We start from the raw sequence: 18,057 nt of genomic DNA on the forward strand, positions 1-18,057 counted from the left end.
GAGACAGGAGATGCTGTCACCCAGAGTAGAGGCAGCTGGGTCATCCAGAGTGGCCACCGCCACCTACAGTGCGATTCCTTTGACTACTTGGCAATGAGGAAAAAGGGGGAGGCAGCCTTGTTCATACAGGCTGCTACTACCTGGCAAGAGAACCCCACAAGGCTCTCCAGGAGTGACACCCTTCCTCTCCATCACCCCCACACAGGGGTCCTCTCTTTATCATGGTAGAGAACTTCAATTGTTCCTCATTGTTTGGGGGCAAGACACAACAAGGTGTGTGGTAGCAAGCCGTTTAGATTATTAAAGCATCCCCCAAAGGCTCATGTGTCAAAAGCTTGGCCCCCAGTTAATGGTGTTACTAACGGGTGACCGGATCACCAGGGAGCTAATTCAGCAGTGGGTTAGCCCACCAGTGAATGCACAGATGAAGGGTTATTGGGGTGGAGACCCTGGGCCACCCAGAAGCCCAGCCCTGGCAGCCAGTGGGCACAGCCTGGGTCTTGCCGGGCTGGTATTTGACAGGAAAGAGGAGGAAGTTTTTGCTCCTGTCTGGTTTCTGGCATCCTCCAAGCTATCCAAAAGTTTGTCCTGGCTAGAGATGGGGACACCAAAACAGACAGGGAGTCCAGGATTGTGGAAATGGCGACTTAGGAGCCTGCCTGCCGAGAACAATGGCCTGCCAGGAGGGGAGCACCATCAGTGTGACCTGGCCTCCTTGCCGGGCTCTAAAGACAGGCACAGTTCATGCTGGCTATCTGCAGAAGTCCCACTGCAGCTCTGTGAAAGCGATCTGGACAAACCACTGCAAGTGTGAGACCTGCATCTGTCACCACGTGGGCTCTCATTGTGTCACCCAGTTGTGGTTGTTAGAGATTTGTGTGCATGTTCTGCCTCCATGCATGTATGTACACCACATGTGTGCCTGGTGCCACAGAGGCCAGAAGAGGGCATCAGATCCCCTGGAACTGGAGTTACAGGCATATGGGCACTGGGAACCAAACTCGGGTCCTCGGGAAGAGCAGCAATGCTCTTAACCACTGAGCCAACCCTCCAGCCCTGCTTCACCTAGTTTTGGGTTGAATAACAATTAAGTTCAGATATAAGGAATAATCAGAAAAGATGATAGAGACAGACAGAAGGGAAACAAAAGCTCTGGGTGTGTGTTCGTGTGTGTGTGTGTGTGTGTGTGTGTGTGTGTGTGTGTGTGTGTGTGTGTTTATGTGTAGAGGTGAGGTGACCTCACAGCTAGGGACAGCATAAAGGTGTGAACACGTGTGTGCTCAAACACCCAGCATGTCAGAGGACTCTCTCCACTCAGCATTGTGGGGTTACCCTCTGCAGCCCTAGATGTTATATCTCAAAGCAAGCTAAACAGGCTGTGACATGACCAAAGCATGTGCCTCAAATACCGAGCTCAGAGCCCTGTAAACGCTCCGGCAAGTCTGACCCTCAGGTAAGCAGGGAGCTGGCCTGCCCCCAGCACACTCTGTGTCCCCTCCAGCTCCCACGGGTTCTTCAGCATTCGCACTGAGGCACACTCTGTGTCCCCTCCAGCTCCCACGGGTTCTTCAGCATTCGCACTGCCGTGAGGCCCAAATCCAGTCTCTGGCCCACAATGCCATGCTGATCCGCTCTGCTGATGGCAGCCCTCTTCTCTGTAAAAGGTCCCTGGGCATTTGGCCCTCTGCACTCCGGCCAGCTGCTGGGGCCTTTCCAGGGAGAGGCTGGGCTGGAACCCAGGAGCTAACTGTGCTGAAAGGGAGGGAGGCAGGAACCAAGAGTCCCTTCCATTCCTGCTGGGGTTCAGGATGGCCTCAGTGTTCCAGAGATAGAGGGCAGGGCAGAAAGAATGTTCTTCCTCCTTATCCAAGTAGCCGAATCACAAAGGCAGGAAGTAAGTCATACACATCCATCCCATGGAAAATGGTCATGGGAACCATATTTACAAATGCTGTGGCTTGGGTGCTGAGCAGCCCTAGAGGTCCATGAGTTACAGGTTTAGTCTCCAGTGTGGTGCTATTGGGAAGTGGGGACACATTAAGAGGTGGGCTCAGTGGGGGTTTGGTTATTTGGGGTGTGCCTCAAAGGGGATTGTGGGACCCCAGCCTCTCCTCCTCCTCCTTTTGCTTGGAGTGTCATGGGGTGCAGTCTCATCCCGGCCCATGCTCCCCACTGTGCTGCCTCACCACAGACTCCCAGCAAACGTCCAATGACCGCGGACTGAAATCTGCAGAACTGCAAGCCAGTCTCAGGTGTCTTATTACAGTGCCAGGAAGTTGACAGCACAATAAAGTTACCTCTGGAAACGAGGGACTGGGGAGAGCGGTCCATCTGCACAGAGCTTGCTCTGCGGCCATAGAGACCCAAGTTAGATCCCAGGAGTGGTGGCGCACACTTGCAATCCCAGAGCTGGGAAGGGGGGGACAAACAGGCCCCTGGGGCTCAGAGGTTAGCCAGCCTCGCCTAGTGGGCAAGCCCCACGCCAGTGAAAGGCTGTCTCAAAAACCAAACGAACGAAGGAACGGTGTTGGAGAGATGGCTCAGTGGTTAGGAGCAAGTACTCCTCTGGGCAGTTTCACACCCAGCACCCACATCAGATAGCTAGCAACTACCTGGAACTAAAGCTCCAAGGGATCCAACACCTCTGATCTCCTAGGGCACCTGAACTCTTGTGTACACACACACACACACACACACACACACACACACACACACACACACACACACCGGTACAATAAAAACAAACAAAACCCCTGAAAAACCACAACAACCAAACAGAGATAGATACTCAAGGTGAATGGTGTCTATAGAGTAAGGAGGAGAACACCTGTGTCGCTGGCTTCTACAGGCACCCCACACATGTGCACGCATATCCTCAGATGAACATCCACATACATGCACACATTCACAGAAAGTTATATTTTGGAGCAACAGAAACCCAGACAAAAGAGTGAGCATGCAACATGATCTTCACTTGGTGAGCATGCCGAGCGGAGGGACCAGGAAGGAGATGTTAGTGTAGTGCTGATGATTTGGGGTGGTAGCTTATGGGTTATGTAAGTTTCTTTTTGCATATTCATGTCTTTCAAATTTCTACAAGTATGTGTGTACACACACACACACACACACACACACACACACACACACACACACACACTCTTCTTATTTTCTTTCTGATTTTAGGACAGGGTTTCCCTCAGTAGCCCAGGGTGGTCTCAGAATCCCACCTTTCTGCCTCAGCGCCCCAAGCGTTGAGGTCCCAGACACGTGCTGCTATGCCTGGCTTCCAAGTCCGTTTTGTAACAGTGGGAATCGATTCTATTAAGCCATAGCTCTACTCTTAAGACAACTTTCCTGGGCTGAAGTTGGGCTCAGCAGCTAGCTGTGACAAGATCACTTGGCTAAGGGTCACTCGGTTAGAAATGTCAGTCTGTGGCCAGAGGGAAGTGAGTTATCCAGACTCCAGCTGTGACCCACAGGTGGGTGTCTACTGACCTTTAGGTAAAGTGGGAAATGTCACCCTTTCTAATCACTAAAGGGAGGGGGCTGGTTAAGAATAGACAGAAATGGAGGGAAGGAGTTCACAGAGCACCCAACCAGCCCGGGAGCACCAGCAGCTCCAGGCCACGCCCCGGGCAAGCACCAGCCCACAGCCACAGCCTGTTCTCATGCTGGAGACACCCCTTCCCGACTGTTTCAGTCTGTTGGCCAAAGCAGCGGACCTTTGGTAGGAAAGTTGCAGAGAGGGAAAACGCAAAGGAAACCAGCACACCTGCTCATCACCCACTGTCACCAGTGCTCCTTCAGGTGCACGCTCCCCATCTTCCCGACCCCACACCAGGACGGCGCTGTCGTCTACCGCAGTGGTTTGTCACCCTGTCTTTCCTTTGGAAAGCCGTCAAGCCCGTGCAAAGGAGGCAAACAGCACAGTGAACTTCACCCACACTCGCCGTCCTTAGCGTTAGCTCCCTGGCACTCTAAACATTTCCCCCGATTTCATCATCGCTCATCACTCTCCCTTTCTGTCTCTATAAATACTTCCCTGGGTAGTTTAGAAGTACAGTGTAGACAGCATGATACTCTCCCCTAAATTTATCTGAAGAGCAGGTCCCCAGAGTCCAGAACAAGAGCTCCTGAGCACGGCTGCGAAACCTCTAACCCGGCGGTGTTGACAAACAGCCCCCTCTCCCACAGTCCCCTCCTCCTCCAAGAACTACCAGACCGTGCTTCTTTCCTCATCAAGGGTCACACTTCCTCCCAGGAGACACTGAGAGCCACGTAAGCCACTCAGCACAACGTAGGGAGGGCGAAGCAGGTAAGAGGCTGGAGCACAGCTCAGAGGTGGTAACCAGCCCGGCAGGCAAAGACCCGCTCTTCCTTTCTAGAAAAGTGGGAGGAAAGTGTCAATGTGCCCAGTGAAAGAGAAAGCAGAGGGGAGCTGTGCTGCCACCTAGTGGTCATATTCAGGATTTCCCCCAGGCATTCTGATTGTTTAAAAATTCTTTTAGATTTATTTTATGCGTGTGAGTGTTTTGCCTGCATATATGTGTGTGCACTACATGCATGCAGTACCCTCGGAGGCCAGAAGATGATGTCACAGCCTCTGGAACTTGGGTTACAGGCAGTTGTGAGCTATCCTGTGGATGCTGGGAATCAAACTCCAGTCCTTTGCAGGAGCAGCAAAGCTCTCTTAACCTCTGACTCATCTCTCCAGCCCTGAGGCATGCTGATTCTAATGGACGGGCACATCATACCTACTATTTCTGGAGGAAACAACCTGTGGTAGTTTAAATGAGAGTGGCCCCATAGGCTCATATATCTGAATGCTTAGTCACCAGGGAGTGGCACTGTTTGAAAGGATTAGAAGGATCAGGAGGTGTGGCCTTGTTGGAAGAAGTGTGTCACTGAGGGTGGGCTTTGAGGCTTCAAAACTCTTTTTCTCCCTTCCTTTGGGGATCAAGCTGTAGCTCTCAGCTACTTCTCCAACTATGCCTCCCCTCCATGTTCTCCCCCGTGATGATAATGGTCTAAACCTCTGAAACTGTAAAAAAGCCCCCAGTTAAATGTTTGCTTTATAAGAGTTGCCCTACCAGGTTTATGTGGTGCTGAGGGTCAACTTAGGACTTAGTGCATACTAATACTAATCAACCAAGCTACATCTGCAGACCCTGCTACTTCCCCACCTCTGTTTTTTCTAGAGAGGGTCATGTGACAGAATAAAGCCTGAGAGGAAGGCTCTAGACACTGTATTCCAGGGTGCCCTTATTTGCTCTGCTTTGTTTTTTTCTTTCTTAAACACAGTGTCATTATGGAGCCCTGGCTGGCTTGGAACTCCTATGTAGACCAGGCTGGCCTTAAACTCACAGAGATCTGCTTGTCTTTGCTTCCTGTGCGAGATTAAAGGCCTGCACTACCACCATCAAAAAAAAAAAAAAAAAAAAAAAAGAGTTTCCCTGGTCTTGGTGTCCTTCACAGCAATAGAACAGTTGACTAAGAAACAATCTGTCTGTCTGGCATTTTGTTTATACTAGCTCACCTACAAGCCCCGGAAGTCAGGTCTAGTCAAAATGTCCATGACATGGCCTGGCAGGTGGTAGGTACTCTGTACCTGTGCTTTAAGTGAGCATGGAGACAGGCTCTGAAAGGGTGACCAATCAGGTCTCACAGCTAGTAATTGGAAGAGTTAGAATTCAAGCCCCGGCCCGTCTGGCCTCAAATCTCTATAGCTTGGTCATTGTACTTCCTGGAGGAAGGGTTTAAATGAAGAACAGGGAGAGAGTCTGATGGACTTGCCTGAAGAAACCACTGAAGCTCACAGGCCACTTTTTATGAGGACAGAGAGGTCTTGGAAGGGAATGGACCTGTGAGTCACACAGCTCTGGAATGTCAGGCCAGGGCTGAGGCTACAGAGACCCACCAATGAACCCATCCCACCTAAAAGAAGTGGCCGGACTGCCATAGACACCATTACGTCCCTGAAATGTCCTGTGAGATGGGCTGGAAGAGACTCCTGTTCCTCCCAGAAGTCTGAGCACTGTTCACTGGGCTTTTTGAGCAGAAAGGAAAGCTAGCAAAAGGATTGGAGGAAGTGGAAATAAAGAAAAGAGGAGAAATTCGCCCATAATAACCGTCTGTGATGGAGAAAAGGAGGTCAAAGGTCAGTGGTAGACAAACATTTCCTATAAATGGCCAGAGAGCAAACAATTCAGACCTCGAGAGTCATGTGGTTTCCATGGCAATTACTTACCTCTGCCATGGTAGCACACAAGCAGCCACAGGCTATCTGCAAAGCTGTGTTCCGATAAGACTTGATCTAAAACGAGTAGGCCCTGCACAGAGAGAGAATGCCCCTGACAGAAGCTCAGTGCTAGGATGTGGGACATGTCCTTCGGAGTTGTTTGTCCGGGGGTACCAGATACCTGCCCCTCAGCACTACAGGACACTGCCACTGTTCTTAGCTGCCCACCAGAACTTGATGGTAAGACACCATTTTTGAAGACATCATACACTTTGGTCATAGCATATGGAGAAATCAAGCTGGTACTGGATTGGAAGTTTCCTCCCTGCTGGCTAGTATCTATAGTACCAGTGAGTGTTCTGTAGGCTGCTCTGGGAGAAAAGTCATTAACAGTCTTACCCGGCTGTGAACCCTGAGAGCTACAGTGATGACCAGCTTGTCAGGATGCGTCTATTGGTGTAACAGTGGCATGAAGGTATGGGGGTAACCAACCATGGTTAAAAACTGGATTGGAGGCCCGCTCCACAGAAGGGAGCTCGTACCTGGTACTGTAAACCTCACCAGAGACCCATCCCTGGGGAGGTCATAGGCCCTAAGGGAGAACTTACCACTACGGTATTCTGCTAAACGGACATAGTATTAAACTGTTTTCTAAATACTTATCTTTATACCCACATTATCAGTGCACCTCTCAGCCTTCATAAATAAATAAGTAAACTTTTCTTTTGCAGTGGCAAAAAGTGGCAGTCACTTACGGAGATTCACAACTGGTCCAAGTGCAGAGATTAAGTGGATGCAGAGTGCTCAGCCCTAAACTGACATCTCTGTCACCCCCTTCCCACCCAGGCAGAGGGAACGTCAAGGAAGAAGTGGCACACCGTTTGCAGGAGCCAGAGGTCAGTGTAAAGAAGGTCTTCTGAGCATGACGGAACCATGGCCCCATGCACTCACCCAGCTGTGGTTGCCTACACAAGAACTACACAGAGCAGGCCGTCAGCACTACAGTGTGGATGAGGAAGCGTTCAGGAAGTCCCACCCTTATCAGAGAAGCTACTGGCAGTTGTTGAGTACTGTGGGAGGGGAAGCCAGTTTTCTTCAGGGTGGAGCCCCTGTTCGGTTGCCCATGCTCTAATGGATGGCTCTACACCAATGTGCACATGGGAAACACTAACCGGACTCAGAGGTTAAAAAAACCAACAACAAAGTACACACAGTTGGGAAGGGGTGTGTAGTAAGGGCTGAGAGGGGGTGAAGAAAGGCAGGAGAGGATGGAAATGATGAAAATATACTGTGGATATCTACGAAATTCTCGAAGAATAAAAACCCAATTCTTATAATATAATAGGAGGTGGGAGTGTGGCTCAGGGCTAGAGCACTTGACCAGCACACACATCCCTGGACCCAACAAAACCTGTAATTTTCAAAATGAGTAAGTGTGCTGGTGCATCCCAATGGCTATAGTCAGCTGAACCTGTTATAATGAATGAATGAATGAACCAACGAACGAAAAAGAAGAGTCACGGCAGGAAACTTGAATAAAGCACGCCCTCCCTCCCTCCCTCCTTCCCTCCCTCCCTCCGTCCCTCCCTCCCTCCGTCCCTCCTTTTTTATTCTTCCTTTTTGTATGTGGTATATAAGTGTGGCTGTGTGTTCCTACAGGACATGGATGCATGCTCTTCAAGAGACATTCATCTTGTTTATTTTAAAGAGAAAATTGTTTTATTTTATGTGTGTAGTGTGACAGGTCAAGTATTTCTTCATCTTGTCTAAAGCGGGAGCCATCTTTGGTTTAACCAGAACCAGACCCCCCTCTCCCCCGCCCCTTGCTGTTAAAAGCCCCATTGGAAAGTACCAAACCCTGTTCTAGAAACTTGGGGTCGAAATGCTCCAGCTAACTGCATGTTTTAGGCTTTTGTTAAACTGCTTGCTTGCTTTTCTTCTCCCTACAACTGCCAATCAGGATGTAGTTTTTCTGTGTTCACTGCCTTTAAAATCTCCCTGTAGAATGCATTTCAGGCTGCTTTATGAGAAGTGTTGTTCTGTCGGCTTAATACAGACTCTCAGTTCAGACTTTGGTTCTGCTGATTGGTCTTTGGGTCTCTACCCCCAACATATAGGTGTTCTGCCTGCATGTCTGTGCACCAGTATATGTCTGGGACCAGCAGAGGCCAGAAAAAGGGGTCAGTTCCAGGATGGTTGTGAGCTACCATGTAAGTGATGGGAATAGAACCTGGGTCCTCTGGAAGAGCAGTTACTTTTCTTAAGAACAGGCCTAGAGCCAGGCGGTGGTGGCGCACGCCTTTGATCCCAGCACTCAGAAGGCAGAGCCAGGTGGATCTCTGTGAGTTCGAGGCCAGCCTGGTCTACAGAGCGAGATCCAGGACAGGCACCAAAACTACACAGAGAAACCCTGTCTCGAAAAAAAAAAAAAAAAAGACCAGGCCTAGAGCTCACAGAGTAGGATAGGTTGGCTCAGATGGTGAGAACCCTTCAGTTAGCAGTAATTAAGTATGGAAAGGCTCTTAACCGCAAACCACACTCAGTGATGGCTCACCAGACACACCCCACAGCTGGGCGGGGCCTTACCTCTTCTGGAGGAACTGCTCACATCTTTTCTCCAGTGGCAGCACCTGAGAGAAGGCCTGGTTATCTTCCAAGTCCTTTTGAGAAATGGTGCAGTTTTTGGAGCTATCTTTCAGGAGGGGATAGTCCTCAAATTTAAAGCAGAAAACAGAATCTGTGGTGTCCTTGGCACCATCCGTAGGTGTGGTGTTACCATCTGGGCAAGGTCCTGTTAGGAAAGGAGAGCACCGTGTTCAGTGGAATTGCCTTCTCACGGGGCAAGGGTCTTCAGGGTGCGTGTCTGTCCTCTGTGTATGGAGCGGCTTACCTGGCTGGGGTTGGGAGGGAATTACTTAATTATGTAGAACAAAGACCTTGCCAGCATTTTATCAAAGACCCTTGTGGGAACCAGGCTGCAGCCTCGTTTGGCCTGGGGCAGAGGGGACTAAGGAGGAAACCGAGTAACTGTGGCCAAGCTTTTGTGGGAGGTCAATGAAGAGTGTAGGAGGCCCCAGCACCGGGTAGCTGCCCTCACAGTCCCTTCCATACCATGAAGCAGAAAATATGGGTGGTGTGGAGATATAACAAACAACGGCTTCCAGGGCATCTCCTGCCGGTGGTGCAGAGGGGCTGCAAAGGCACAGATGATTTCGGCCTTGGCCACATCCAGGAGGCTTATAGAGTGGTTCTTGGAAAAGATGAGCACCTGGGAAAGAAAGGGAAAGGACTCTCAGACTTGGCTCTCACAAAGGCAGAGGGTCGAGGCCACCTTGGGACCCTGCTCCAGGACTCCTCTTCTTACCTCCTGGCATCTGTCCCACTTCAGACACTCGCTGCCACAAGGAAAAAGCTGGTTCTCAGTCTAGGGTGCTGCTCTCATTCCCTTATTCAGGGCCCTTCCTGCGTGCCCCTGGGGTCCCTCTCTGTCACTTATGAACCCATTCTCCTGGTCTTGTCAGGTCCACTCACCTCCTGGGGACCATAGGGACCCAACAGTACACTAGCTTTGACAGTGATTAACTGCTGGTGGACACAGAACGGACATTTGTAGACTTGTGGTCTAAGAGCCTCCCTGGGCTCTATAGGGCCTCATCCTCTGCCAAGCCACACCAGAAATCACGGACTTTCTTGCTAGCCTGTGTCTCCATCATAGACCCTGAAAGGATCAGGGAATCAGCAGAAGGTGGCAGGACCAGCCATGATGACTTTTTCTCCTTCAGCTGCATCCAGAGGCAGGTCAGCATGTGGGCTCTAGACCCGCTTAGAAGATGATGTTCCCTGTTCCTACCTCTCCATGCTGTGGGTCTCATCTATAGGAGGTATGTCTGCATCCTCTGCCAGCATACGAAGGCTGGTCCCTCTGCCCCACACCCAACCTCCTCCTTCTTCACACCTCCAAACCTCAACTTTGGGTAGTACCTTTTGATGCTGTCTCAACTTCTCCGGCTCTGCTGTCCCCTCCTGCCACACTACCCTCCCCTCCACAACTTCTGCGTTAGGTGGTCCCTACTCTGTTACATTACAGATGACGTCAGCCTTTCTTGTGTTCCAGGGCAGCTCGTTGGCGATCTGTGTCCTGATGGAATGTGAGCCGCATCGGAGGGCTTTCTCTTTGGTGTGTTAGTGTTTATTTGGTGCTTAGGATTGAATCCGGGGCCTGCTAACATTTACTCTACTGCTGAGCACGACTGCCACCCAGCCTTGGAGTTTCTCTTTCATGTCCACATACCCCAAAGCAAACCCAAAGTCTAGCACGCACTGGACTGGAAGGGATGATGAACACATTCACAGGAGAGGATCAAGGGCCTGAGAACCTACCATGCCAGGCAAAGCTGGGACCGGGGCCACTGTACAGATGTCTTCTTCCGGGTGCGTCACGGACCTGTGGGGCACAAAAAGGGGCATTCTCTTGCTGTAAAGGTTTCAGACTTTTACCATCTTCTCCTAGGTATTTATCCTAGGGAAACTTTTTTAAAATTTCCTTTTGGGGTTTCATTTATGTCCATTTTGTATATGAGTGCTCCGTCTGCATATACACAAATGCACACCAGAAGAGGGCATCAGATCCTATTACAGATGGTTGTGAGCCACCATGTGGATGCTGGGAATTGAACCCAGGACCTCTGGAAGAGCAGTCAGTGCTCTTAACGACTGAGCCATCTCTCCCGCTTCCAGAGATACTGTTGATGTAGACCAGCAGATATGTGAAGAGATCGTTCATAGTAGCAAAACAAACAGACAAACAGACAAAAGCAGGAAGAGTGAGGGACTCACCAGCAGGAGACGGCTTAAGCCGCAGAATACGACACGCCACGGAAACTGGAGCTACATGAACCAACATGCAGAGCTCTCGTGATCAATGTCATAAAGCAAGTCAGAGTAAACAGAAACAGAAAGCCAACTGGAGGTTCACAGAATACGGATCCAGGCCAAGTTTCCTAAATACACACTACTTAATACATGCACTGTTTAGAGGCAAAATCATACATAGGTGATAAATTCTTAAATCAAAGGAATGATAAGCCGGGAGGTGGTGGCACAGTCCTTTAATCCCAGCACTCGGGAGGCAGAGGCAGGCAGATCTCTGTGAGTTTGAAGCCAGCCTGGTTTACAGAGCGAGATCCAGGACAGGCACCAAAACAACACAGAGAAACTCTGTCTCGAAAAACCAAAACAGAGAGAGAGAGAGAGAGAGAGAGAGAGAGAGAGAGAGAGAGAGAGAGAGAGCGAGCAGCAATGGTGGCATAAGCCTTTAATCCCAGCACTTGGGAGGCAGAGGCAGGCAGATCTCAGTGAGTTTGAGGCCAGCCTGGGCTACAGAGTGAGTTTATCTCATCATCCTTACACACACACACACACACACACACACACACACACACACACACACACACTGTATGGATTCATTTGCATGCATACAATATTAAAAAAAAAAAACGTTTTTGAGACAGGGTCTCACTATGAAGCCCTGAGGGGCTGAGACTCACTATGTAGCCCAAGCTCCTTTGCTTCCTGGTGCTAAGATTAAAGGTGTCTGCCACTATGCCTGGCCTTATTTAAACAAATTTTCTCTTAAAGATCTCTGGGGAAACTGGGGGAAGTAATTTTGGGAGAACTGAGCCTCTGTGCGGTCATATGGCATAGGAAAGGGATAGTTTTTCTAGAGAACTGTACCTTACCCACATTCCACCGTGCTCCGGCCAGGAGAGTGGTGGCTATGGCCATGGACTCTCTCAGAGGCTGCCAGCCTTTCCTGTGGGACAGCGTCATCTGTCTGGCAGGCTATCACCTTGTCCTGTCCCTAAGCCACTGACCTCTCAAGAAGCACCTTGCTGGTGGGTCCACTGGTCCTGCTGGCTGTCACCAGGTGGAGGGAAGCATTAGTGCAGAGCACCACACACATCATTTCAGACTTCACCGGGCCTTCAGGATACATGTTCCGTCCTTCATGCACCAGGAAGAATCTTAGGAAGTGAATACTTTCGCAGAAACACCCCTCGGGCAGAGCAATGACCCCAAAGAGGAATCCTGGGGAGAAAAGATTACTCCAGCTGGTCAGAAAAAGATGAGGTAGCAGCCATGGGTTCTAGTTCTGTGACCTGGAAGCGTGTGAGGGACATGTGTGGGGTAAGGACCAAGTCAAGCAATGCGCAGCCTCTGCAAGGGGAAACCCACGCCCATTGCAGAACCATGGAGAGTCGCATGCCTAGAGAGGAGTTTGGGGACGGGGACCAAGGCTAAGGAGGAAGGGGAGGAGAGCAACAGGGACGATGCACAGCATACAGATGGGCTTTAGAAACTGCATGTGTGTGTACAGCCAAACAAGAATCGACCAGTATCCTCCCCTTGAAACGAAAAGGAGCTGCTGGCTAAGGGACTGTGAGCCACTGTTAATCCGCGATCCCCGCTGAGGCCTGGCTAGTGGATCCTTTCAGATGTCACCATCTCTGCATCCGCAAAGCTGGGCCAGGAACCTCGGCCCCCACCGTGGTGCTGCCCACCGGAACCGCTGCTGGTCTTGCTTTGACCAGTTTCTAGGTCCCTCAGAGTTCCTGCTGACTGGCGGGAAGAGCGTGGAAGAAGACCTGCTTTCTCTGAGAGCGGGGGTGGGGGGTGGGGAGGGTGGGGTGAGGGGGTGGGGGCGGAGGCTGCAGGGCCTCTCAGGCTGTGCTGGGAGACATATCTTCTCTACAGTATAACAAGGTACGTGCACCTCAGGACCTGGTACACTGCTGGACACAGAGCAAGCTCTCAGCGAGGACCTGGGCAACAGAAGCTCAGTAGTGTGTTCTAGGAGCGAAGACGGGAAAGCGGGCCCAGCTGCCCCAAGAGGACTGGGAACGTAAAGTGACTGAAGGAATCCCCAAGCTCCTGGGTCACCGAGGAGACCCATCAGGTACTCAGTCGAGGACTGAGATGGGGAACTCACCTTGGGCCAGGTCCCACAGAATGAGCACACCATCCTCACAGGCAAGGGCCAGGTAGGAGGAGGAGCTGCTGGTCTGAGAGACTGTAATGGGCGCAGCGCAGGGCCACACGTTGTCACAGTCTAGAGGGAAGAGGCCACTTGTCAGGCCCTGCCCTGCCCAGTGCCTCCACCCGGGGAATCCGAGGTCCAGACTGGTCTGCCCAAGCCAGCGTCTGGGCACTGGGAGCCCCTTGTCTAGACTCTCCACATCTCTCTTCAGTGCTCTCCCTTCCCAGAGTAAACTAAGTCACAGCTAACGTTTAGTGGCCATTTGCGGGCACTCACAGGACACAGTTAGGCTTGTTACAAGTTGCAGGTAGCATTTCATTGAATTTTCAGAAGAGTTCTAACAGCAGGTCCTGTTAGAACCCCATTTCATAGGTAAGACTGGGTGATAAGTGACTTGACCAAGGCCACAGCCAGTCAGTAGACAAGCGGGTTGGGGGGCGGGGAAGTGGGGGTAGAGGTGGGGTCAGAAGCCAGGCTGCTTGGGAGAGGGCCAGAGGAAAGCAACTCCTTCTGCATGCATACTCAACGTGACTTCTAAAGCACAGCCTGAGAGTAAAAGGCAGGTGCCACTCAAGGCCATGGGGCTGTGCCCATGGATGTGCAAGGCACCAATCACTACCTGTGTTACAACTGCAAAGGTCTTCTTGTATCAAACCTCTGGAGTTTGCTGTTTACAGCCAATACACTCAGCATACAGTGACGTATAATGACTTCGTTGTGTTTCAAAGAAAAAAGACATTGGGACCTGAAGCAACACCCTGAAACGGCACCTTTCCCGTACACTGGGCTGGGCCACGCACCGGCCTTCTGAAGCCGGGCCCATTCTCCTTTCACATTACATTCTGCGGGGCCTGTGCACTGGACACTGTCACTGCGGATGAGAACCGTGACAGCCGGGGACAGGCCTTGAGCACCCATTTCCGCCTGCATAGCTCTGCTTCCCTCAGGCCGCACTCTCACAGCTCAGCTGGAGAAGCACGTGTTCTCAGAGCCCTGGCTAAGGCACTGTCTCAGCCTTAGCAGTTAAAATACCAGTTTCAAGCCGGGCCCATGGTGACGCACGCCTTTAATCCCAGCACTCGGGAGTCAGAGGCAGGTGGATCTCTGTGAGTTTAAGGCCAGCCTGGGCTACAGAGTGAGTTCCAGGTAAGGCTCCAAAGCTACACAGAGAAACCCTGTCTCAAAAAACCAACCAACCAAATAAATAAATTAATTAAAAAGTACCAGTTTTATCCTTCAGAATTTTGTTCAGTGAATAGAGGAAGAAATTATGACTTCCAGTCCAGTGTATGCCGAGGATACAGGCTGCCCCTGGAGATGGGGAGAGAAGAAAGGCATTATTAGACAGGAGGCAGTCTCTGGCTAGTGTGGCATGTAACTGCCTGTGAAGTCTGGAGCGATTTGTTCTGGTAGGTTCCACTCAGCAGAAGGCGGACTTCCCAGGAAGAACAGTTTGGTCCCTCCATGGAGGCTGTTCCTAGGGTAGGCTGTTCCTAGGGAGGCTATTTTACATCTTCTAGAAAGACATCCGCTTGCATGTCAGAGTCCAGTCCGATTGTTGTGTGTTGATGACCGGAAGCGGCATGACAGTCAACGCTCACACGCCCTAGGGCGGTCCCTCCCTGAAGTCCCGTGGCTTCCATTTTAGGGAAGTTGGGCTCAGGGACACATATCCAGACAGACACTGCCAAGAGCCAGCTGGCAGCCTGGGTTCCACCTTCACCCCTTCCCACCATGCAAGATCTGCCATGTGGCACAGGAGAGCCCCTTTGCCCAGACAACCGCTGTCCCACTCCCGTTTACCTGGAGAGCTCTTGATCTCCATTGGCGCTGGGGCTATGGCATTAGTGAAGAAGTGGAATGTGGCCTTACTAGGAAAGACAGATACGAGTCAGAACCATGTAGACCCCTTGGCAAGAAGAAATGTGGCATAATATGTAACTAAGACCAGAAGTGGCTTAGTTTCTGAGAATGAGCCTCTCAGAGTCCTGTGACAGCCCCATGCTGTGGCTGAGGGGCCACACAGACCTTGGAAACAGATGAAGACAATGCTAACAAAGTTGTGGGTCACTCATAAGCCAGCAGGGTACAGGTTGGAGCTCCAGCCAAAGGAGGTCCCCCTGCCCCACTTTTAGAAGGCCACTTCTATCCTCAGAGGAGATCCTTTAAAGAAGACCAGACAAGGGGACCAGCAGTGGTGGCACACGCCTTTAATCCCAGCACTCAGGAGGCAGAGCCAGGCGGATCTCTGTGAGTTCGAGGCCAGCCTGGTCTATAGAGCGAGATCCAGGACAGGCACCAAAACTACACAGAGAAACCCTGTCTTGAAAAAACAAAACAAAACAAATAAATAAAGACCAGACAAGGGTGACATTCCATAAATGCTTTCTCACCATGGGGTCTCAAAACTCAAAGTGTACTGATAAACTGGCCCTTATTTGGAGTGTTTGCAGATTCTCATGGTATTCCCACAGTGGATAATTAATGTGATCCCTAAATATCTTGCTGGGCAGTAGGAACTAAGTGGGCACCATCAAGCCAGGTGAGGGTCTCAGTTCACAATAAAGGGCTGCCATTAAGGCTCAGCCTTCAGAACCATGTCCTGATGTAAAGACATTCAGGTCCACTTGCCAGCTAGATGAGAGGTCTCACTTGTCATGTGAAGACAAGAATGTTCCAAAGTCCTACACAGCTGTGAGGCAAGCCGGTTCTTAAAACCATGGCTGCTCCAGACACTGGGCTATTCTTACCATCAGAACGTGGGCAACTGACCGAGGTGTTAGCACACGTCACTGCTACCACATTGTGATAGCTATGGATTATATGACATCACACTTAGAAAGACACGGGAAGGCTGGGTGAGCTCAGCAGCAGAGACCCTGCCTGCCACACACAGGCCCTGTAGATCCCAGCACTGTGAAACAGCAAGAGGAAATGGCGGGAAATGTCCACAGTGGTGATAACTTATTTCCCTTTTTGTTACCTTCTCTCTGTGTGCTTTCTCCTTTTTGAAAACCAGGGAGAACTAGAAAAGGAGTCACACATGAATCTAAAGTAACTGTTCCTCATCTCCGTAGGTATATGCTCCTGCTTCTTTCCCCTTGTCTGGGGTGCCGGGCTTTGAACCCAGGCTTTGGGCATACTAGACAGTGTTCAACTGTGCCATACAGCTATTCCTTCTTTAAAATTCTAGTTCCCAGTCTTCTTTCTAGCTGTATTTAAACCAGTCCCACAGAACATTTTGCCGGAGTCTGCTGGGGCTAGACAGATTGCTCGGTGGTTACAAGCACTGGCTGCTCTTCTAGAGCGCTTAGATTCTTAGCACCCACATGATGGCTTACAACTGTCTACAACTCCAGTTCCAGGGGATGAGGCCCTCTTCTCATCTCCACAGGCACTGAATGCACACGGGACACAGACGTGCATGTAGGCAAAACACCCAGACACAAAATTTTAAAAGTTAATTAAGTAAATTAAAATACATTTTTAAAAAGAATCTGCTGAAGTTCTCCCAAGCCAGAAAGAGGTTTTAGAGGGGATCCTTGCTTTGGTCCAGCGAGTACAGAGCCAGCAGCAGCTCTGTGGCTATGCAGGAAGCAGGGCCCGGCAGCCTCCTCCCTCAGACTCACCTGAGTGGGCCTCCTCCCTCAGGCTCACCTGAGTGGCTCCTCCTCCCTCAGACTCACCTGAGTGGCTCCTCCTCCCACTCCCCTTCCAGGTACTTCTTGTGGGAGGCATAGAAGATCTCTCTGTGTTGTTGCCACTGCACATCCTTGATGAAGTGATTCTGTCCAGAGCCTAGCCCACAGTAGTCCTCTGTCTTCGAAATAATCTCCAAGGGGCTTTTAAATGTGGTGCCTGGATTGAAGAGATCCCAGGACTCAATGCAATCCCATTTCCCTTGGCTGGTTCCCCCTGCTCCCTTCAGAAGACTCACCCCAGAAACCCACTTTTGGTCCACAGTGGGTCTGTGAGCCAGGGATCCAGCCCTGGCCATCCTCTCCCTTAATGCACAAACTCAGAGAGCCCAGGCAGAGGGCAGCTGTTCTCCCTCTCTACCCCTGCAACCCAGCATCCCAGGTTTTCTGCAGAAAGGTCAAGGAAACGCCCATGGTGTGCCAAGGCCTGTGTTGCTGTCTCTCCACCAAAGTAAGGCCCCAACCTGGCAATGACTTCCTGCTATTGCTGAAGACTCCTCTTCCTATGCAGTCTCTGTGGCTTCCCCTCACGCCTCTTCTACAGGACTCCTGTTGGTCACCTTCCCTGTTATTCTTCCTAGTAACCTTGCATTCCCCAACCCACCCTCCTCTGCTTTCTAGAGTTAGGAATAAAACCCAGGATCTCACGCACAGTAGACAATCACCCTACCATTAAGTACACCCCAGTCCACCACTGCCATTTTGTACGTGTGTGTGTGTGTGTGTGTGTGTGTGTGTGTGTGTGTGTGTGTGTGGTGTCTATGTACTTGTTACTGTAGGTATGTGTGAAGGCCAGAGGTAGATGTCAGGGGTCTTCCCTTGATCATTCTCTATCTTTATTTTTTGAGACAGGGTCTCTCACTGAATTTGAAGTTCATTGATTAAGCTAGGCTGAATGGACAAGGAGCTCCAGGGATCCATCTATCTGCCCTCATTCCCTCCCAGTACTGGGGTTATAAGGCACACACCACCATATCTCACTTTTTATGTGGGTTCTGGGGATCTGAACTCAGATCATCAGACTTAAGCAGCAGGCACACTTTACCTACTGAGCTATATCCCAGACCGACTGCCACACTTACACG

General features: G+C 50.7%; 1 protein-coding gene across 1 annotated transcript in view; it reads right to left on the bottom strand.

Annotated features, from left to right (window-relative positions):
- Positions 1-18,057, bottom strand: part of Wdr93 (WD repeat domain 93) — a 53,217-nt gene that overhangs the window by 3,123 nt on the left and 32,037 nt on the right. The window contains exons 10-17 of the mRNA XM_052711816.1: positions 16,961-17,132; positions 15,078-15,145; positions 14,499-14,585; positions 13,227-13,346; positions 12,112-12,325; positions 10,619-10,682; positions 9,350-9,506; positions 8,825-9,029 (exon numbers count right to left, since the gene is read on the bottom strand). Of these exons, the coding sequence (XP_052567776.1) occupies positions 8,825-9,029; positions 9,350-9,506; positions 10,619-10,682; positions 12,112-12,325; positions 13,227-13,346; positions 14,499-14,585; positions 15,078-15,145; positions 16,961-17,132 (1,087 nt within the window). The remainder of the gene's footprint in view (positions 1-8,824; positions 9,030-9,349; positions 9,507-10,618; positions 10,683-12,111; positions 12,326-13,226; positions 13,347-14,498; positions 14,586-15,077; positions 15,146-16,960; positions 17,133-18,057) is intronic.

Source organism: Peromyscus californicus, unplaced genomic scaffold (genome assembly GCF_007827085.1).
Source record: "Peromyscus californicus insignis strain IS unplaced genomic scaffold, ASM782708v3 Scaffold_4__1_contigs__length_199733344, whole genome shotgun sequence".
NCBI lineage: Eukaryota > Metazoa > Chordata > Mammalia > Rodentia > Cricetidae > Peromyscus > Peromyscus californicus.